The sequence below is a fragment of the Oncorhynchus clarkii genome, chromosome 5 (genome assembly GCF_045791955.1).
Source record: "Oncorhynchus clarkii lewisi isolate Uvic-CL-2024 chromosome 5, UVic_Ocla_1.0, whole genome shotgun sequence".
NCBI classification, from domain to species: domain Eukaryota; kingdom Metazoa; phylum Chordata; class Actinopteri; order Salmoniformes; family Salmonidae; genus Oncorhynchus; species Oncorhynchus clarkii.
Window position 1 is genome coordinate 15,740,691 of NC_092151.1, and position 23,422 is coordinate 15,764,112.

General features: G+C 43.7%; 1 protein-coding gene across 2 annotated transcripts in view; it reads right to left on the reverse strand.

The window, feature by feature from the left end:
* The window catches only part of LOC139408436 (GTPase activating Rap/RanGAP domain like 3), a 179,208-nt gene extending 156,689 nt beyond the window's left edge, over window positions 1-22,519 (reverse strand). Inside the window, exon 1 of one of the 2 annotated variants that reach the window (XM_071152299.1) lies at window positions 22,151-22,519. In XM_071152299.1, coding sequence (XP_071008400.1) covers window positions 22,151-22,254 — 104 coding nt within the window. In that variant the 5' untranslated portion in view covers window positions 22,255-22,519. The remainder of the gene's footprint in view (window positions 1-22,150) is intronic. The other variant, XM_071152300.1, reaches the window with a different exon arrangement.
* Window positions 22,520-23,422: the final 903 nt, after the last annotated feature.

Genomic DNA, 23,422 nt, shown 5'->3' on the forward strand with positions numbered 1-23,422 from the left:
ATGACTCTTTTGACCTCTTAGGGTCAAGTATGCGGGTAAACATGTTGGGTTAAAATATTCACTATATCATGGTAGACATTTAGGGATATTTGTTTTTCTTGAACAGATGACCAGTGTGCAGGAAAAACTCTGCCCTTAAAGGTTGTGACTGGGGCTTGGAGTTTTCCGGGTCAGGTTAAATTGTTACGGAAAAACTCTGGGTAATAGAAATGATGTCAGTGTTGAAGGCTATTTTTGTTTAGCTTATTATGACTCTTGTCAGGGTAATAAGGTCTATGATTCCAGGTAGGCAAATGAGGCAATGCATTATGACATCACTTGCCACTGATAAGCCCATTTGATTGGTTAATGTGTAACCAACAGGAGGACACAGAAAAGGATATCAAATGGAGTTTTATTGATATGCGCCACTGGTTCCCCATATCATGTAAATGTTTTGTGCACAATGTCATGGCATAGTAGCCTGTATATTACATTTTCAAATAGGCTTCAATGAGAGTTTAGCCATACTATTTAGCTAGCATAAGCATACTTCTATATACAAAAATAGAAACGCAACATGCAACAATTTCTAAGATGTTACTGAGTTACAGTTCGTAGAAGGAAATCAGTCAATGGAAATAAATGCATTAGGCCATAATCTATGGATTTCATATGACTGGGAATACAGATATGCATCTGTTGGTCACAAATGGGCCTCACAGTGGGCCTCACAATGGGCCTCGTCGCGGTATTTCTGTGCATTCAAATTGCCATCAATAAAATGCAATTGTGTTCATTGTCTGTAGACTTTGCCTACACATACCATAACCCCACCGCCACCATGGGGCACTCTGTTCACAACTTCGACATCAGCAAACAGCTTGCCCACACAACTCCATACATGTGGTCTCTTGATGTGAGGCCGGTTGGACGTACTGCCAAATTCTCTAAAATGACGTTGGATGCAGCTTATGGTAGAGAAATGAACATTCAATTCTCTGACAACAGCTCTGATGGACATTGCTGCAGTCAGCATGCCACTTGCACACTCCCTCAAAACTTGAGACATCTGTGGCATTGTGTTGTGTGACAAAACAGCATATTTTAGAGTGGCCTTTTATTGTCCACAGCACAAGGTGCACCTGTGTAATGATCATGCTGTTTAATCAGGTTCTTGATATGCCACACCTTTCAGGTGGATGGACAAAGAGGAAATGCTCACTAACAGGGATGTAAACAAATGTGTGCAATTATTTTATTTCAGCTCATAAAACATGGGACCAACACTTTGTGTTTATACTTTTGTTCAGTGGACATTGCCAATTACACTAGGGTAATTCAATAGCAGAAAGTCCTTTGGTGAAAACTGTGTAGTTACATAAAGAAAAAGGCTATTTGCATGTATTCAAATTGAATATGTTTGGCATAGCAACGAACAAACAGCACTGAGGAGCTAGCTAGCCTAAAGCACCAACAGGTCTGGAGCCATGCTAAACGTCCAGTGCTAGCTAGTTAGCCCACATACATACAGTATCTCCTTGGTATGTGGACTGAGTAGATAGCACTGACTACACCCTTACAGCCAGGAAAGATCTAAAGAGCTAGAGGCTTTTTCCAGGTTTCATCCGATTGCAACAGACAAAAGGTTAATGTACCTGATCATGTTTAACGAGGGGGCCATCATCAATCGCGTGTGCCTGACGTAGTGACATTTCACCAGGGCCAGCGCGGTGACTCGCTGGCATTTGGTACGCAGCGGTAAGAGGAAGATCGGGGTCAGGGTCTGAATCACAAATTATCCCTGTAGGCCTCTAAGACGGAGGGGGGAGAATGGAAAAAATAAGATCGATAGAAGGACTCTGGCTGACATTGTGGTGGAGGGACAAAGCCCCAGCCTCACTGACCGGAGGATAACAGGTATGGATGGATAATAGAGATGGATGGATGGATGATAGGGATGGATTGATAACAGGGATGGATAGATGACAGGGATGGATGGATGATAGGGATGGATTGATAACAGGGATGGATAGATGACAGGGATGGATGGATGATAGGGATGGATTGATAACAGGGATGGATAGATAACAGGGCTGGGTGGATGATAGGGATGGATTGATAACAGGGATGGATAGATGACAGGGATGGATGGATGATAGGGATGGATTGATAACAGGGATGGATTGATAACAGGGATGGATAGATAACAGGGATGGATGGATGATAGGGATGGATTGATAACAGGGATGGATAGATAACAGGGATAGGTGGATAATAGAGATGGATGGATGGATGATAGGGATGATAACATGGATGGATGGATGATAGGGATGGATTGATAACAGGGATGGATAGATAACAGGGATGGATGGATGACAGGGATGGATAGATGACAGGGATAGGTGGATGATAGGGATGGATTGATAACAGGGATGGATTGATAACAGGGATGGATTGATAACAGGGATGGATAGATAAGAGGGATAGGTGGATGATAGGGATGGATTGATAACAGGGATGGATAGATAACAGGGATAGGTGGATGATAGGGATGGATTGATAACAGGGATGGATAGATAACAAGGATGGATGGATGATAGGGATGGATTGATAACAGGGATGGATAGATAACAGGGATAGGTGGATGATAGGGATGGATTGATAACAGGGATGGATGGATGATAGGGATGGATTGATAACAGGGATGGATAGATAACAGGGATAGGTGGATAATAGAGATGGATGGATGGATGATAGGGATGATAACAGGGATGGATGGATGATAGGGATGGATTGATAACAGGGATGGATAGATAACAGGGATAGGTGGATAATAGAGATGGATGGATGGATGATAGGGATGATAACACGGATGGATGGATGATAGGGATGGATTGATAACAGGGATGGATAGATAACAGGGATGGATGGATGACAAGGATGGAGAGATGACAGGGATAGGTGGATGATAGGGATGGATTGATAACAGGGATGGATTGATAACAGGGATGGATTGATAACAGGGATGGATGGATGATAGGGATGGATTGATAACAGGGATAGGTGGATGATAGGGATGGATTGATAACAGGGATGGATAGATAACAGGGATAGGTGGATGATAGGGATGGATTGATAACAGGGATGGATAGATAACAGGGATGGATGGATGATAAGGATGGATTGATAACAGGGATAAATAGATAACAGGGATAGGTGGATGATAGGGATGGATTGATAACAGGGATGGATAGATAACAGGGATGGGTGGATGATAGGGATGGATTGATAACAGGGATGGATAGATAACAGGGATAGGTGGATAATAGGGATGGATTGATAACAGGGATGGATGGATGATAGGAATTGAATGAACACTTATTTTAACTTAATATAATACATCAATAAAATCAATTTAGCCTCAAGTAAATAATGAAACATGTTCAATTTGGTTTAAATAATGCAAAAACAAAGTGTTGGAGAAGAAAGTAAAAGTGTAATATGTGCCATGTAAGAAAGCTAATGTTTAAGTTCCTTGCTCAGAACATGAGAACATATGAAAGCTGGTGGTTCCTTTTAACATGAGTCTTCAATATTCCCAGGTAAGAAGTTTTAGGTTGTAGTTATTATGGGAATTATAGGACTATTTTGCTTTATACCATTTGTATCTCATATACCTTAGACTATTGGATGTTCTTATAAGCACTTTAGTATTGCCAGTGTAACAGTATAGCTTCCGTCCCTCTCCTCGCCCCTACCTGGGCTCGAACCAGGAACACATCGACAACAGCCACCCTCGAAGCAGCGTTACCCATGCAGAGCAAGGGGAATAACTACTCCAAGTCTCAGAGCGAGTGACGTTTGAAACGCTATTAGCGCGCACACTGCTAACTAGCTAGCCATTTCACATCGGTTACACCAGCCTAATCTCGGGAGTTGATAGGCTTGAAGTCATAAACAGCGCAATGCTTGAAGCACAGCGAAGAGCTGCTGGCAAAGTGCTGTTTGAATGAATGCTTACGAGCTTGCTGCTGCCTACCATCGCTCAGTCAGACTGCTCTATCAAATCGTAGACTTAATTATAACATAATAACACACAGAAATACGAGCCTTAGGTCATTAATATGGTCGAATCCGGAAACTATCATCTCGAAAACAAGACGTTTATTCTTTCAGTGAAATACGGAACCGTTCCGTATTTTATCTAACCATAAGTCTAAATATTCCTGTTACATTGCACAACCTTCAATGTTATGTCATAATTACATAAAATTCTGGCAAATTAGGTGGCCCAAACTGTTGCATATAGCCTGACTCTGCGTGCAATGAACGCAAGAGAAGTGACACAATTTCACCTGGTTAATATGGCCTGCTAATCTGGATTTATTTTAGCTAAATATGCAGGTTTAAAAATATATACTTCTGTGTATTGATTTTAAGAAAGGCATTGATGTTTATGGTTAGGTACACGTTGGAGCAACGACAGTCCTTTTTCGCGAATACGCACCACATCGATTATATGCAACGCAGGACAGGCTAGATAAACTAGTAATATCATCAACCATGTGTAGTTAACTAGTGATTATGATTGATTGTTTTTTATTAGATAAGTTTAATGCTAGCTAGCAACTTACCTTGGCTTACTGCATTCGCGTAACAGGCAGGCTCCTCGTGGAGTGCAATGAGAGGCAGGTGGTTAGAGCGTTGGACTAGTTAACTGTAAGGTTGCAAGATTGAGTCCCCGAGCTGACAAGGTAAAAATCTGTCATTCTGCCCCTGAACAAGGCAGTTAACCCACCGTTCCTAGGCCGTCATTTCTTAACTGACTTGCCTAGTTAAATAAAGATTAAATAAAGGTGTAAAAAATAAAGAAATACATTTTCAAAATCGGCCATATCGGTGTCCAAAAATACCGATTTCCAATTGTTATGAAAACTTGTCGGCCATTCCGATTAATTGGTCGAGCTCTAATAGGATTGGATGGATAATAGCAATGGAACATCATAATATTACTGCTGGCCCCCGGCTATGATAATACGCACCTTCCTCCAGGAAGAAGAGTGTGATTTACAACCTGTTTCAGTTGAATGAGTAAGGTTGCGTTGCTGTCTCTACACAAATTGGCCAGATCTAGGATCAGCTTACCTTTATCCTAACCTTAAAGCTACTGTACAATCTGGGATTTAAAAGTTATATTCTTCGAGAATCAATGGGTGAATTGAAATTACCCTGGAACAGATTCACAGATCCCAGACTGTAGCTTTAACCATTAGGGGAAATGCCAGAAGAAGGTTGGCGTTTATTGTCATGAGTGTTGTCCTGGAGGCAGAACTGAGCGATTTCCATTTAGATTTGCCAACTGAAAAAAAAAAACTTTTTGGTCTTAATTTAAGGTTAGGCTTTAGGGTTGGCAGTGTGGTTAGGTTAGGGTTAGTGTTATGTTCATGATCTTGTGATGTTTGGCTGTGCCAGCTGGTGTCCACTTCGCAGAGCTGCCTCCAGAACAAGATTCATGACAAAAAACGTTAACCTGCATGCCAGAGGCTAAATATGATTCACTTGAATAGTTACAGCATGTGACCCTGTTTCTATTGAATTAATCTCTGCTACTGCCTCAATCTCTGCTACTGCCTCAATCTCTGCTGCTGCCTCAATCTCTGCTGCTGCCTCAATCTCTGCTGCTGCCTCAATCTCTGCTACTGCCTCAATCTCTGCTACTGCCTCAATCTCTGCTGCTGCCTCAATCTCTGCTACTGCCTCAATCTCTGCTACTGCCTCAATCTCTGCTCCGGGTAGAAGCCGCCTGTTGGCACAGGTATTAGGATCATTTTACCCTCCCCTACCTAACCTTAATCATTAGTGGGTGGGAAGTGTCAAACTGAGTGTCTCGGGGCGATGTCCTTCATTTATCTCCTTAGGTAAGGAAGAGTGATTCACTTGAATATGTCAGACTGTTTTTCAAAGTTGTTGAATGAGCGTCTTATTCTGCTGCATCTCTCGTCATCACTACTGTGTCTGTCCTGAAATGCTGTGTCTGAAAACATTACAAGCCGTCAAATCCTTGCTTCCTCCGTCCTTGTTGCCTCCTTTCCTCCTTTCCCCTCTCAAAGCATGTTGAAGGAGAGGATTCAAGGCCCCTTCCTTGGATCTCCTCCTTCAATGAGGTTTAAGAGGAATTAATAAGGAAACAAGGAGGGAGGAAGAATTTGCCGGCTACTAATGTTTTCAGACACAGCCAAAGATTCCCCTCCATGTCCTACTGCATGTTATACTACTACCCCTACAGGGCCCCTCCATGTCCTACTGCATGTTATACTACTACCCCCTACTGGGCCCCTCCATGTCCTACTACTACCCCATACTGGGCCCCTCCATGTCCTACTACTACCCCCTACTGGGCCCCTCCATGTCCTACTACTACCCCCTACTGGGCCCCTCCAAGTCCTACTGCATGTTATACTACTACCCCCTACTGGACCCCTCCATGTCCTACTGCATGTTATACTACTACCCCCTACTGGGCATACATTAACACTACAACCCATAGTATGTGGTTCTGGTGAAAACAGCAGCCAGGATATTGCAAATCACCGCCATTCATTCCCATCCTTCCGCTGCCCTCTTGTGGCCACATCCTGTATCACTCATTTATCTGGAACATGAGAAGACGGCGTTGAACCTCAGATGTAGGACAGGGAATGCTTGTGTGTGTGTGTGTGTGTGTGTGTGTGTGTGTGTGTGTGTGTGTGTGTGTGTGTGTGTGTGTGTGTTGTAGGGCTACGCAACAACAGATTCACATCAAAAGACACAGTGAGAGATGTATTTACTGTATGCGTATTTGTGAGACGGGAATATGTCTGACAGCAGGAGATCACCTAGTGTGTGTGTGTGTGTGTATGTGTGTGTGTGTGTGTGTGTGTGTGTGTGTGTGTGTGTGTGTGTGTGTGTGTGTGTGTGTGTGTGTGCGTGGGTGAGAGAGAGAGACAGGAACATGTCTGACAGCAGGAGATCACCTAGTGCGTGTGTGTGTGTGTGTGTGAGAGAGAGAGACAGGAACATGTCTGACAGCAGGAGATCACCTAGTGCGTGTGTGAGAGAGAGAGACAGGAACATGTCTGACAGCAGGAGATCACCTAGTGAGTGTGTGTGTGTGTGCATGGGTGAGAGAGAGAGAGACAGGAACATGTCTGACAGCAGGAGATCACCTAGTGCGTGTGTGAGAGAGAGAGACAGGAGCATGTCTGACAGCAGGAGATTACCTAGTGCGTGTGTGTGTGTGCGTGTGTGAGAGAGAGAGACAGGAACATGTCTGACAGCAGGAGATCACCTAGTGTGTGTGTGTGTGTGTGTGTGTGTGTGTGTGTGTGTGTGTGTGTGTGTGTGTGTGTGTGTGTGTGTGTGAGAGAGAGACAGGAACATGTCTAACAGTAGTAGTTGACCTAGGGGCCATCTGTCATCATTACACACCTGTAGGGAAGAACAGCAGGGAGGCCGGGCTGTCAGAGGGGCTGACGGATGGTGTGTGTGTGTGTGTGTGTGTGTGTGTAAATCCTGTCATTACATCCTCGTCCTATCAGGGTACTATGGTGAACATAAAGGTACTCCTCACATCTTCTTACACTCTTCCTCTAAGGTCTAATAGATAAGGATTTCCTTCAAACTATTTTATCACAAAATGAACACTTGTTATGGATACTTCAGCTAAGCCGTCCAATATTAGTAACTACCTGTAGATTGGTAAGATATTGCTTTGGGTTTTCTAGAGCCTAAAAATCCCTATGACCACTGACTGTGCCTTAGCTATTTTCTTTCTTTCTTATTACGTTAGCAATTCCTTTTCTACTGAACGCTGCTCCTAGTGTGCAGTATGATGGGGTGGGAGGCCTGGGGCAGTTTCCTTTGCTCAGTTATTGTAAGATAGACTACAACTCTCCACTTTAACTAGACCTAGAACTTTACAACCTCCTCCCAAATGTTCTGAAAATATTTCCTTATCTGCTTGTTCTATTTTCTCTCTCTCTCACTCTTCCCCCCACTCTCCCTCTATGAGTCTCTCTCTCTCTCTCTCTTTCTGCCTTTCTCTCCCTCTCTCGGCATCTCTGTCTCGCAGTCTCTCTCTCCTCTCTCTTTCCGTCTCTTGCTCTCTCTGTCTAACCAAGTAGAACAGTCATCTCTAGTTTAGGGTTTGGAGTTCTCTGCTGTCTCTACTCTACTGTAACAAGTCATGAAGACTGAGGCAAGTCAACATCATAATCTTGCCACTGGTGTTTGATCTTTCTTTCATTCATTCAGCCAAGTGACTTCAATCTGTTCTCTCTCACACTCACAAATATGATAAACACACTATATAAACACTCAAACAAACACTTATACACAAACACACACACACTTCTTAAGTCACCTCACAGAACAAGAGAGGTCCAAATGGGATGTTTATATAACTGTTGAAAGACAAAAACACACCCAGCCTTCGTTCCTCCTCTCCTTGCATGTGGCTTGTGGCTGTACTCAAACCCCCTGAGTCTCAACCAATGCCCTGTGAAAGTACAACTCCTTCCATACACGCACGCTGGGCCCTTTCCAGCAGTACGCTATAACGGAAAATGCTTTCCAGAGCGAATCTTCCCAGAGCTGTGCCTGCACACACACAGGCACGGACACATGGATGCATACACACACACAAACACACACACATTTGCTGTAATATGTAGGTATGTGGCTTTAAGCAATAAATGGATCCAGATGGGGCTTGAATAAGCAAGATGTTTACGTAGAGACTGCTTTAATCATTAGAGGGCTGTAATCAAGAGAGGTCTGTAATCAAGAGAGGTCTGTAATCAAGGAAGGCTTTAATCAAGAGAGACGTCTGTAATCAAGAGGGCTGTAATTAAAAGAGACTGCTTTAATCATTAGAGGGCTGTAATTAAGAGAGATGTCTGTAATCAAGAGGGCTGTAATCAAGAGAGACGTCTGTAATCAAGAGGGCTGTAATCAAGAGAGACTGCTTTAATCATTAGAGGGCTGTAATTAAGAGAGATGTCTGTAATCAAGAGGGCTGTAATCAAGAGAGACGTCTGTAATCAAGAGGGCTGTAATCAAGAGAGATGTCTGTAATCAAGAGGGCTGTAATTAAAAGAGACTGCTTTAATCATTAGAGGGCTGTAATTAAGAGAGATGTCTGTAATCAAGAGGGCTGTAATCAAGAGAGACGTCTGTAATCAAGAGGGCTGTAATCAAGAGAGATGTCTGTAATCAAGAGGGCTGTAATCAAGAGAGACGTCTGTAATCAAGAGGGCTGTAATCAAGAGACGTCTGTAATCAGGAGGGCTGTAATCAAGAGAGACGTCAGTAATCAAGAGGGCTGTAATCAAGAAGGCTGTAATCAAGAGAGACGTCTGTAATCAAGAGGGCTGCAATCAAGCGAGGTCTGTAATCAAGGAAGGCTGTAATCAAGAGAGACGTCTGTAATCAAGAGGGCTGTAATCAAGAGGGCTGTAATCAAGAGAGACGTGGTGACTGCTGGGCTGTAGTGACTGGTGGGTTGTATTGACTGCTGGGTTGTATTGACTGCTGGGCTGTAGTGACTGGTGGGTTGTATTGACTGGAGGGTTGTAGTGACTGGTGGGTTGTATTGACTGGTGGGCTGTATTGACTGGTGGGTTGTATTGACTGGAGGGTTGTATTGACTGCTGGGCTGTAGTGACTGGTGGGCTGTATTGACTGGTGGGTTGTATTGACTGCAGGGCTGTATTGACTGCTGGGTTGTATTGACTGCTGGGCTGTAGTGACTGGTGGGTTGTATTGACTGCTGGGTTGTATTGACTGCTGGGCTGTATTAACTGGTGGGCTGTAGTGACTGGTGGGTTGTATTGACTGGTGGGCTGTAGTGACTGGTGGGCTGTATTGACTGGTGGGCTGTAGTGACTGGTGGGCTGTATTGACTGCTGGGCTGTATTAACTGGTGGGCTGTAGTGACTGGTGGGTTGTATTGACTGCTGGGTTGTATTGACTGATGGGTTGTATTGACTGCTGGGCTGTAGTGACTGGTGGGTTTTATTGACTGCTGGGTTGTATTGACTGCTGGGCTGTATTGACTGGTGGGCTGTGTTGACTGCAGGGCTGTATTGACTGGTACGTTGTATTGACTGGTGGGTTGTATTGACTGGTGGGCTGTATTGACTGGCAGGCTGTATTGACTGGTGGGTTGTATTGACTGATACGTTGTATTGACTGGCGGGCTGTATTGACTGGCAGGCTGTATTGACTGGTGGGTTGTATTGACTGGCGGGCTGTATTGACTGGCGGGCTGTATTGACTGGTACGTTGTATTGACTGGTGGGCTGTATTGACTGGTGGGTTGTATTGACTGGTGGGCTGTATTGACTGGTGGGCTGTATTGACTGGTGGGCTGTATTGACTGGTGGGCTGTGTTGGCTGGTACGTTGTATTGACTGGTACGTTGTATTGACTGGTGGGCTGTATTGACTGGTGGGCTGTATTGACTGGTGGGCTGTATTGACTGGTGGGTTGTATTGACTGGTGGGCTGTGTTGACTGGTACGTTGTATTGACTGGTACGTTGTATTGACTGGTGGGCTGTATTGACTGGTGGGCTGTATTGACTGGTGGACTGTGTTGACTGGTACGTTGTATTGACTGGTACGTTGTATTGACTGGTACGTTGTATTGACTGGTGGGCTGTATTGACTGGTGGGCTGTATTGACTGGTGGGCTGTATTGACTGGTGGGCTGTGTTGACTGGTGGGCTGTATTGACTGGTGGGTTGTATTGACTGGCAGGCTGTATTGACTGGTGGGTTGTATTGACTGGCGGGCTGTATTGACTGGTGGGCTGTGTTGACTGGTGGGCTGTATTGACTGGTGGGTTGTATTGACTGGCAGGCTGTATTGACTGGTGGGCTGTATTGACTGGTGGGTTGTATTGACTGGTGGGTTGTATTGACTGGTGGGTTGTATTGACTGGTACGTTGTATTGACTGGTGGGCTGTGTTGACTGGAACGTTGTATTGACTGGTGGGCCGTATTGACTGGTGGGCCGTATTGACTGGTGGGCTGTATTGACTGGTGGGCTGTATTGACTGGTGGGTTGTATTGACTGGCGGGTTGTATTGACTGGTGGGTTGTATTGACTGGTGGGTTGTATTGACTGGCGGGCTGTATTGACTGGTGGGCTGTTTCTGCTGAAGACACACATGGCAGTGATTATGGTCCCGTGTTTATCTGAGCTCAGTGAGCCCTCTCTGGGGCTGACTTGTCCCAAATTACAACCTATTCCCTATATAGTGCACTACTTTTGACTAGAGCCCTAATTTTACCAGGTAAGTACAGCAACGAGAGGAAGGGGGATGAATGAGCCAACTGGAAGCTGGGGATGATTAGGTGGCCATGATGGTATGCGGGACAGATTGGGAATTTAGCCAGGAGAACATGTCAGAGTCAAAGGCTAAATATACACACTCAAACACACACAAATACAAAAGCATGCACGTGCACCAGAGGATGCTGGTAGGAGGAGCTATAGGAGGATGGGCTCATTGTAATGGCTGGAATGGAATTAATGGAACGGAGTCAAACATGTGGTTTCCATATATTTGATGTGTTTTATACCGTTCCATTCATTTCATTAGCTCCTCCCACCAGCCTCCTCTGCTGTGCACCCACGCTCGCACACCCTGGCAGACACAGACACACACATACACCACTCACATGGGTGAATTCAGGTACAGTACAGTATCAAATATCATGCAAACATGAAACTCAAACCACTTACACAAACACAGAGCTGTCAAATATAGTGATGCTCTGCTCTGTAATATGGAACACTTTCCATCCATTACACACACACACACACACACACACACACACACACACACACACACACACACACACACACACACACACACACACTTCCCCTTTCTCTGTCTGTCTACTATATGATGCAGTTTCCCACTAGAGCAGCAATATAAACACAATGACAGATTGCGAGTCAGAGAGCTGTCACAACACCCCATCATACCTCCTCCCATCGGAGGTCACGACATGCTCACACAGGCAAGACCCCACAGGCGCAGCCAATCAGAGACACTCTTACCGACAGGGTCACAGCATGTCTGGGAAACTGTGTTTGTGCACTCCCTCTGAAACTACCTGTCATCTTTCTGACTGGGAAAGTTCATAACATTGCTTTCTCACTAACATGTTTTACTCAGGAGCACGCGTGAACGGGATTTGAACATCGGAAAGTAAATTTTCCAATAATTCCGATGATCAGATGATTCAACCCCATCTGGATCCAGTCTTCTGACTGTTTTTCTGACTGTTTTGTTCTCAACCCAACATGCTGTCACAAGTGAGAGTGGATTCCCCTGTACTGTACTGTGGTTGGTTACACAACACTGTTTGGCAGCTGGACAGATTTATATAGACATAGATAATGTTTCAAAGTAAATCAACTTTAATGAAACCTCTCTCTGAGGATATTGTGGGAGGAGAGAGAGAGAGAGAGAGAGAGAGAGAGAGAGAGAGAGAGAGAGAGCAGAGTTTCAGTAGGATGTACTGGTCAAAATGACAGAATATGTTTTCACTGCTTAATCATTTCTATCTGTCCACATATTGCGAAAAGAGATTACATGTTATTCCTGCATGACTCCGTCCATACACGGACAAGGAATATACTGTGATTCTCTTAAGATGAAATACCTGTGTCATGTTCATTAGACAACAGTTGGAAAAAAACATACTAAAACAGGGAGGGACTACCTGGACAACCGCTTAGCGTAGCAAAGCATTTTAAAACGTTTTCCATTGTGTGCCCTAATGTGTGCCCCCAGGATACACTAAATTGATGTGGTGAAAGTCTGAGACATAGGGGATCAATAAGGAAAGCATTTTGGAGTTAATTTAAGGAAAGGTATGTTAGGCAGCTGGTGTTACCAGAGCACTATAAGAAGATTAACACATTTCTCGTCTGCTGAGTGCCAGGAAATATGCAGATATGTGAATCAATAGAGCAAGGTGTTAGGGGATTGGATCATCTCACCCAGGTGTGACTCAGTGTGTCAAGCTGACCTCACAGACCTAACACACAGAACAAAGCCTTATTACTGAGTAGGGCTGGTATCAATATCAATAATTAGGTAATTACATCCCTCAATAACGATATAAAAACGTATAGATTCATTTTCGATAATGTCAACATAGAATAATTAGGTACAGCAGTCCATTTCACCTCTGACGCAGCAGGAACGTGCGGAGAAGTGACAATATGCACTAAAAACCATTTATAACCTCGAGTGATGGAGTAGCCACTGTTAACCACGAAAAATGAGTGATGTAGGCGAAAAGTGGCAGTGATAGCCATGGAGAAGGAGCCGCTTCCAACTAATAAATTATTGATAAAAAGGGTTAAACTGTTTCAGTCATTTGGAAGTGGTTTGGCTTCTTGAAGTCCGACAAAGAGCAGAGCAATGTTCGATGCAAATTGTGCCATCGACAGGTGGCTAAGAAGTCTGGTAATACGACAGACCTTTTTCAAAATCTGAAGCAAAATCACTCTTTGGAACATGCAGGAAGTTTGAGATTGCGCCACGGAATTGATAAACGCCCCTCAAGCTCCAGCCAATCTAGGGATGTTTTCCCAAAGCAGTCAACACTGACATCGCTTATGCCATACAAGCAAACATCAAAAAGACGTCACAAATGCTAATATGCATTGCTAAGGACATGCTACCAATTAGCACAGTCAAAAAGGAAGGTTTCAAGAGGGTTATCAATTTCATTGACCCCAGGTACGTGTTCCCTGGCCACAAACATGGAACAATTTTCCTTAATGTATAATGTTATGTGTAGCTCACATCATTAAAAAAAACCTTTATTTAACTAGGCAAGTGTCATGACTGTCCTGCTCGGCTCAGGTTACCGGGGACCACAATTCTACAGAGAGATCTCTCACACCCACCAGAGGAGAAGAGATCAAGGGGTATGAAGATAGTTTTTTTTATGACACCTCACACCCATTGTAAATTTAAGGAAGCAGACAAAATTCCTTTGTTCTCTCACTATGGAGAACCAGCCTCAGAACATTACCATGCTATAAATGAACTTTGGGACAATGGGTTTCGTCAGCCACAATGGTGGTAATGACAATAAATGGACTTTGGGACAATGGGTTTCGTCAGCCACAATGGTGGTAATGACAATAAATGGACTTTGGGACAATGGGTTTAGTCAGCCACAATGGTGGTAATGACAATAAATGGACTTTGGGACAATGGGTTTCGTCAGCCACAATGGTGGTAATGACAATAAATGGACTTTGGGACAATGGGTTTCGTCAGCCACAATGGTGGTAATGACAATAACTGGACTTTGGGACAATGGGTTTAGTCAGCCACAATGGTGGTAATGACAATAAATGGACTTTGGGACAATGGGTTTAGTCAGCCACAATGGTGGTAATGACAATAAATGGACTTTGGGACAATGGGTTTCGTCAGCCACAATGGTGGTAATGACGAAAGTTGGAATATGAAAATGAATGTCATTTTTGTTTTGTTATTAAAAGTTAAAGGACGACGTTATAACAAAAACAGTGTACATTTAAGAGTTGTCCTAGTGTACGCTTGATGTTTATACATTGTACGTTGGGTGGAAAATGTCCAAATCAAAGAGAATGTTTTGGTAAAGATGAAATGTGAAGTTAGTTGTCTAAATTGGATCTGAGTGAAATCCAGACCTTGCCTCGTAACTTGGTGCGCCCAGAGAATTGCCCTAAAGGTGGTTATGCCCACTTCTGACCCGAGGGTATAAGACATGTGAGATAAAAATGTACATGTGAGACTAAGTGACCCGAGCTGCAGCCAAGGTCTGAGTAGTCAACAAACCCAAAATGTAACACGAGGTTGAAGACAAAGGAACCTTCTTCCATCCATGCTACGGGTGAGTAGTCAACAAACCCAAAACGTAACACGAGGTTGAAGACAAAGGAACCTTCTTCCGTCCATGCTACGGGTGAGTAGTCAACAAACCCAAAACGTAACACGAGGTTGAAGACAAAGGAACCTTCTTCCGTCCATGCTACGGGTGAGTAGTCAACAAACCCAAAACGTAACACGAGGTTGAAGACAAAGGAACCTTCTTCTATCCATGCTACGGGTGAGTAGTCAACAAACCCTAAACATAACACGAGGTTGAAGACAAAGGAACCTTCTTCCATCCATGCTACGGGTGAGTAGTCAACAAACCCAAAACGTAACACGAGGTTGAAGACAAAGGAACCTTCTTCCGTCCATGCTACGGGTGAGTAGTCAACAAACCCAAAACGTAACACGAGGTTGAAGACAAAGGAACCTTCTTCTATCCATGCTACGGGTGAGTAGTCAACAAACCCTAAACATAACACGAGGTTGAAGACAAAGGAACCTTCTTCCATCCATGCTACGGGTGAGTAGTCAACAAACCCAAAACGTAACACGAGGTTGAAGACAAAGGAACCTTCTTCCATCCATGCTACGGGTGAGTAGTCAACAAACCCAAAACGTAACACGAGGTTGAAGACAAAGGAACCTTCTTCCATCCATGCTACGGGTGAGTAGTCAACAAACCCAAAACGTAACACGAGGTTGAAGACAAAGGAACCTTCAGTGCGTCTAAGAGGGTGAATTCAGAACCGGCCACCCGGTCACCACTCTTCATTGAATCCTGTATCTACACTGCTTTCATACAGGGCTGGCTGTCCTCAGAAGACCCCTTTCAGAACAATGGCGAGGAAACAGACACTAATACAAAGGACACTGACATCGTGAGGACAATCAGAGTGCGCCATCCGAGAAGCCGAAAACCCCATCGGAGACCTTCAACACGTAATTACATCATTATATTCTGACCCATAAGAGCGGCAGTATGGGGCAAGGCTAGGGTTAAAATAAGCATAGCTAACAAATGCACCCAAATGTATATTTCTCTCATGTACTTTCTCTTTTTCTCTCTCTTTTACCCCATTTTGGGTAACACACGTCATAATGTGTTGGCCCGTTGTACTAAGATCTAATCAATAGCCTAAACTGTGTTTTTGTGTATGTGTATCTTATATTATCATTTTAGCTTGTTAGTAAATAAATAATCTACTAAAATTGGTGTGGTACGAACTCATTGGTGGGACTCGGGTTTGTGCAGATTCCCGAATTAAGTGACGTTCAGAATGAGACTGTAGAGGAAATTAATTAATTAGCGACTGTTGTAAAATCGATATTCTGATATTCTTTGAGTTAATTTAGGAAATAGAAACTCAATAAAACCACATTTCCCATGGTGTCCCAAATTAATGAGTGAATAATTGCCTGATTCACTTAATCACACAATTACAAACCACTAATCATTCAATGATTAACCAATACAACATCACGACACAAGTCAGTTAAGAACAACTTCTTACTTACAATGATGGCCTATTGAGTAACAGTGGGTTAACTGTCTTGTACAGGGGTAGAACAACAGATTTCTACCTTGTCAGCTCGGGGATTCAATCTAGTAACCTTTCGGTTACTGGCCCAACGCTCTAACCACTAGGCTACCTGCCTAGTGGTTTGTTCAGGCATTCTTGAGTCTGAAGCAGATACGCGCACCTTTTAAACATGATTTGTTTAATATCGTGATAATTATCGTTATTGAATGAAAAAATATATAGATATCGTGATAATTTATTTGCCATATCGCCCAGCCCTATTACTGAGTGCTACTGACTGGCTGATAACATGGGAAAATGGTACTGAGCTGACTGCATAGACTAACACAGGAAAAGTTTTGATGGAGGTGTGGTAACATATTTTCTATTGGCTGTATGGAACTATTCAACAAGCAATTGTGAAATGGTGGTTGGTTCTAGCTAGTAATATCCTTTCATTATCCCTTTTCAGAAAAATGTGTAACTTCATGATGTATAGACCTTTACTGGTTAGTTTTAGTGCAGGTGGCTAATGCAGGAACAGTCTCCCAGGCTAATGCAGGAACAGTCCCCCAGGCTATCAATATGTAGCTCATCTCTTCCTCTCACAGGCTTCTGATAGTCTGATTATGTATTAATGTCAACATCAACACAGTAGGCTATTACAGGGACAGATTGGCACACTAATCTAACCGTAGTGTGTGTGTCAGGGCTGAGATGATGGGTCAGTAATCTGAGGTCAGGGGCATCTGATCACCCTGAGGGGAGCAGTCCAGTCTAGCTGTCCCTCTATTAGTGTCATATCACACAGGGGTCACAGAGGCCCTCCCCACACACACACACACACACACAGAGCCCCTCCCCCCACACACACAGAGAGCCCCTCCCTCCCCACACACACACAGAGCCCCTCCCCACACACAGAAAGAGCCACTCCCCCCCCACACACACACAGAGAGCCCCTCCCCACACACACAGAGACCCTTCCCACACGCAGACAGAGAGCCCCCCCACACACACAGAGAGCCCCCCCCCCCCCCCACACACACAGAGAGCCCCTCCCCACACGCAGACAGAGAGCCCCCCCACACACACACAGCTTCTGGAGTGTATCCATGTGTAGATCTGTGGTAGTTGAATTGAAGCAGGAGGGTTGTGTCATGGGTTATTTTTATCAGACTGGGGGGAATAGGCCCCTGACTGCCTCTTCTCAGCAGACAGCCGAGACTAGACTGGCTCGAACATCTGGGGGAGACATCTTGGGAACAGACCTGGGTTCAAATACTACTGGAAATCATTTCAAATACGTTAGCTGTGTTTGATTGAGCTTGCCTTGCAAAATTGAACCAATAAAATAGTCTGAAAAGTTTAAACCCCACCCATTTGGCACTTGAGGCAGACTAAAGTACTGTAAACCCTGAAAGTATTTGAAAGATTTAATATAGTTTGAACCCTGGTCTGCAAGAGAAGTAGTTCTGGAGTAGATTCCTCTCAAAGGCTTTGGGGATGTCTCCAAATGGGATTTTAATGCTTCAACATCTGAATTATTTAAAAGAGTAAAGCCAAGCTGTTAGTGGATGCTGTTAACACAGCGAGGGAAGCAAGATATGATTTGCTTGAACCAGCTATAAATTAACCAGACAATCTGTCAATAAAGCAAGCCAAGCTACATAATCTGTCAATAAAGCAAGCCAAATTACATAATCTGTCAATAAAGCAAGCCAAGCTACATAATCTGTCAATAAAGCAAGCCAAGCTACATAATCTGTCAATAAAGCAAGCCAAGCTACATAATCTGTCAATAAAGCAAGCCAAGCTACATAATCTGTCAATAAAGCAAGCCAAGTTACATAATCTGTCAATAAAGCAAACCAAGTTACATAATCTGTCAATAAAGCAAGCCAAGTTACATAATCTGTCAATAAAGCAAACCAAGTTACATAATCTGTCAATAAAGCAAGCCAAGTTACATAATCTGTCAATAAAGCAAACCAAGTTACATAATCTGTCAATAAAGCAAGCCAAACTACATAATCTGTCAATAAAGCAAACCAAGTTACATAATCTGTCAATAAAGCAAACCAAGTTACATAATCTGTCAATAAAGCAAGCCAAGCTACATATCAACCATGCAGCCTATACTGTGTGTTGTCTGAATGTCAAGTGTGTGTGTCTGTGAGTGTTGGTCCATCTGCCCGATTGGATGCAGCATTTGCTGGCCGTTCAGCACAAGTGTGTCTTGCTCGCTCTCTTTCTGTCCTTGTTAGCCTGGCTATTTGTCTGGCTTGGCGTCTGTGTGTATGTGCGTGTGTATACGCAGGCTGTGTGTGCAAGCGTGTGTGTGGGTGCGTGCGTGCGTGTGTGGATTCAAGAGCACACAGACAAACTACACATGGACAAAATCTGTTGATCTCCAGGTATCTTGAGGGTCCTTGTGAGACATCGAAAAAAAAATGACAAAATATTTCAGCACATAAGAGCCCCAGTCTGGGGCCCAGGGTCTCTTCTGATCGTCTTTAATTACCTCCGGTCTGAGAGGGACTATTTCACAGGTCTCTACAATCTAGCACTGAGTTCTGAGCAGAGTATGAACACTCTCTCTGAGTACACACACACTCTCTCTGAGTACAGAGAATAAATCAACTTATATGAAGAAGGCTGTAATTTGAAAGTAAGTTCTTCACAGAGAGCTGTGCCCATTGCGCCCACACACCATTGCTTATGCATGCTTCTATTCTGAAAGTGCGACCCACCCACAGAAGACCTCCGACACCTCGAACATGTCTACAGACACACACACACGACTCAGAGAAAAACAAGAATGCACTAAAGTCGTTTATACAAATATACAGGACCAGTCAAACACTTGGACACACCTACTCATTCAAGGGTTATTTTATTTTAACTATTTTTTACAATCTAGAATAATAGTTAAGACATAAAAACTATTAAATAACACATATTGAATCATGTAGTAATAAAAACATTTTTTTAAGTGTTAAATGAATCAATATATATTTTGATTTTAGAGTTTTCAAAGTAGCCACCCTTTGCCTTGATGACAGCCTTGTACACTCTTGGCACTCTCTCAACCAGCTTCATGAGGAATGCTTTTCCAACAGTCTTGAAGGACTTCTCACATATGTTGAGCACTTGTTGGCACCTGTTGAAAAACAAATGATAGTCCCACTAAGCGCAAACCAGAGTGGATGGCATATCGCTGTAGAATGCTGTGGTAGCCATGCTGGTTAAGTGTGCCTTGAATTCTAATTAAATCAACAGTGTCACCAGCAAAGCACCCCCACCTCCATGCTTCACGGTGGGAACCACACATGGAGATCATCTGTTCATCTACTCTGCTTCTCACAAAGACACACCGGTCTGATGTCCATTGCTTGCATTTCTCGGCCCAAGCAAGTCTCTTATTATTGGTGTCCTTTAGTAGTGGTTTCTTTGCAGCAATTTGACCATGAAGGCCTGATTCATTTAGTCTCCTCTGAACAGTTGATGTTGAGATGTGTCTGTTACTTGAACTGTGTGAAGCATTTATTTGGGCTGCAATTTCTGAGGCTGGTAACTTTAATGAACTTATCCTCTACAGCAGAGATAACTCTGGGTCTTCCTTTTCTGTGGCGGTTCTCACAAGAGCCAGTGAAGAAACTTTCAAAGTTCTAGAAATGTTCCAGATTGACTGACCATGTCTTAAAGTAGTGATGGACTGTTGTTTATCTTTGCTTATTTGAGCTGTTATTTCCATAATATGGACTTGGTTTTTTACAAATAGGGATTTGTTCCGTTTACCTGTTCTGTATGCTCAAACGCATTAAGGAAAGAAATACCACAAATTAACTTTTAACAAGCCACACCTGTTAATTGAAATGCATTCCAGGTGACTACCTCATGAAGCTGGTTGAGAGAATGCCAAGAGTGTGCAAAGCTGTCATCAAGGCAAAGGGTGGCCACTTTGAAGAATCTGAAATATATTTTGATTTATTTAACACTTTTTTGGTTACTACATGATTCCATATGTGTTATTTCATAGTTGTGATGGCTTCACTATTATTCTACAATGTAGAAAACAGTAAAAATAAAGAAAAACCCTGGAATGAGTAGGTGTGTCCAAACTTTTGATATATATATATATATATATATATATATATATAGATAGATAGATAGATAGATAGATAGATAGATAGATAGATAGATAGATAGCATGGGAAAAACAGAAGGTCACACATTTACATATAAAATAGGTATGCAATTAAAAGATTTATCTGAATTAAAGTTTTGGCAACAGTGCAGAGGATATAAAACGTAAACATGACCTTATGTCACAGATATGGACACTGAACATCGATTTTTAACACGTGTTGTCTGTCTATCCAATACATGCTGCTGAGCCCAAGACAGCATAAATATTAGTCTAAACCACAAAAGACCATTGACAATATGTCTCTTAGTCGCATATGAGTTATGTACACCATCAAAACCTGATTATATTAGGCTATGTACTGTGTCGGGGACGGATAAAATGACCATGTAATCAAATGTATTTGACAGACTTCTAATCAGTGCCATGGCTGACAGTGAGGAAGGGAGTTATGGGTGCCATCTAGCGACGAGACCGGGGAGTGAACTTGACAATAAGTGAACGTGAGTGAGTGTTAGGCTATAAATAAGACCAGAATTCCTCTCAATTCCACAGTTGAAGATCAACGGTGTGCATTTATGTCCAGTGAAGATACATGTATCATATGCATATTGTGCGCTACATACTGTGGGTAACGGTATGTAGCCTACAGTCTGGTACTACAAACTGGCAGGCGAAGAGAACACTTGACATTTTCTTCGCACCCCGCTACCTTTGATGCGCAAGACAGCAGACAGGCAGTCTATGACCGGGGCTAGCTGCAGCTCTAAGAACCCCCTGCGTGGACGAGCGGTGGACTCCCGAGTGGAGAGAGTCCCTCCGGGTGTGCACAGCATACAACTCACCCGGTCATGCTGTGCTTGTCGGTGCCCTCTCCACGTGGGAGCACCTCGAATGAACTGATAATAGGCTGATCTGTGCGCCTCTCCGATCGACGAACCACACACAGAGCGCATGGATTACTGCTGTAGGCTAATATATAACATTGATAACAATGCACCAGATAGTGATTTTTGCACCACCAGAAGTGACAGACACCCATGCGTAACGGTCCAAAATATGGGCGCACAGTTGTGGAGACAATTTCATTAGCTCGATTTTAAATAACACAACATACAAAAAGACAGTACGCATTGAAACGCATGTTCGGTTATAACGTTTCATGCTCATCTAAATTAAATTCAGCAATGCCACAGACATTTCACAAAATCCCACAATCTGCAGTTAACTGTAGCCTACAATGAAACATTGATCAGTTCGAATTGACTGTAGGCTAACGTAATAGACCGGGTTCGCAGTTCGCAGAGTGAACCCGCATGTTTATTTTGGGCATTCCTCGAGCTCTGGAGGAGTACGTTCACTTATGCCAAAAAAACACCACAACCGCAGTCCACGGAGAGATAGGGTCGGTATATATCAAGGGTCAATTTTCCCAAGCAAACATGTGCCGTTTCAAATGTTACCGGAGGCCAGATCATAACCCGTTTCGAATGGCGCGGAGTGGTGAGCCGCGAGTTTATACCCAGAATGAGCCCCCATCAACCCATGCGTCACCTACCTCGAACTAATCTCAAAACTGCACCCTTTCCGAAGGAGCAGCGCTCTCTTCCGCATGATGCCCGTTTTGTCCCGGCCGAGGTACACATTTATATCCGAATTCATGGGTGCCGGACGAGCAGGCAGGTATTTACTCCGTAAAAACAGATATGCTTCTTCCTTCCACTTAGTCGGACGGCGACAGGAGCGAGGACGGAAAGAGGCGGAAGAAAGGCTCACCCGCAAAAAAGAGAGAATAGACTACCAAACTCGCCTCCGCTGGTAAAGGGAAAGTGAGGCGCAGACTTCCCTCAGCTAACAAAGACGGGACCAAAAGCTTGAGTGCAGCATGGCTAGTGGTTTGCTCCTCCTCTCCTGAACTCCATAAGATAGAAATTAGATACCGTTGGTCTCTCGGTTCCAGAGCGAGTTACCGTTACGCAATTGGTAACCCTGACAGGATTCGAGTCCAGGGCAGACTAAGAAAACAGTAACGGTTTTAAATTGAGTCCTTCCATCTGTTTCTAGACTCTTGAGCCTATAAAATGGGCTGTTGATTCATATACCAATGGTCCTGAATAGGCAAAAATCATGAATTGCTCCCCAAGGTCTTCATTAAGGTGAGCATCCATTAGACTGTCTCCAGGGCCGTTTGAAGCTGTGGTAGAACAGATCTGCTGTTTAAACATACCAAATCCCATTTAAACAGAACTGCAGCAAGCACTGCTGAGAGGAATGTCTGGGAGCAGGTGTGTGTACCAACCACTGAATTAGTTTGACCTGAGGGATCACAAGTTTGTGTCAGCAGTCAGGTGTGACTAACTGCTCTGTAATCAAGTTAGTCATGTTATTAGTTCATTGACTAATTGATTGAACACCTGAATTGTATTTAAGTTGTGTTTCTCTCTGAAGTGTGCCTCCCCCCCCCCCCCCCCCCCCCCCAGCGGAGGGATGCAGTCCAGAGGTATGGTGGGTTCTGGGAGTATGGGGGAACACAAGATGGACTCCAGGCCTGCACCACCTCTCCGCCTGTGCCTTGTTTTGTTACTGGTTGTTAGTTTCAGTTTAAATTGCATGGTTTGTCAACGTTCCTGGGCCAGTGAGAAGGCCACTGCTGAAAGGTTAACTTTGTAAACCATGCCCTATGATGTATTAAATGCTGAAACGGGTACTGTGTGTTTGGTCTGTACTTCCCTCTGCCTACTCAACCCAGATGGTGAGGTGTTTGAAGTGGTGAGGTCATGAGGTTAAGGATGCTTTTGAGGACAGGCAGCAGCAGATGACACACTTGACA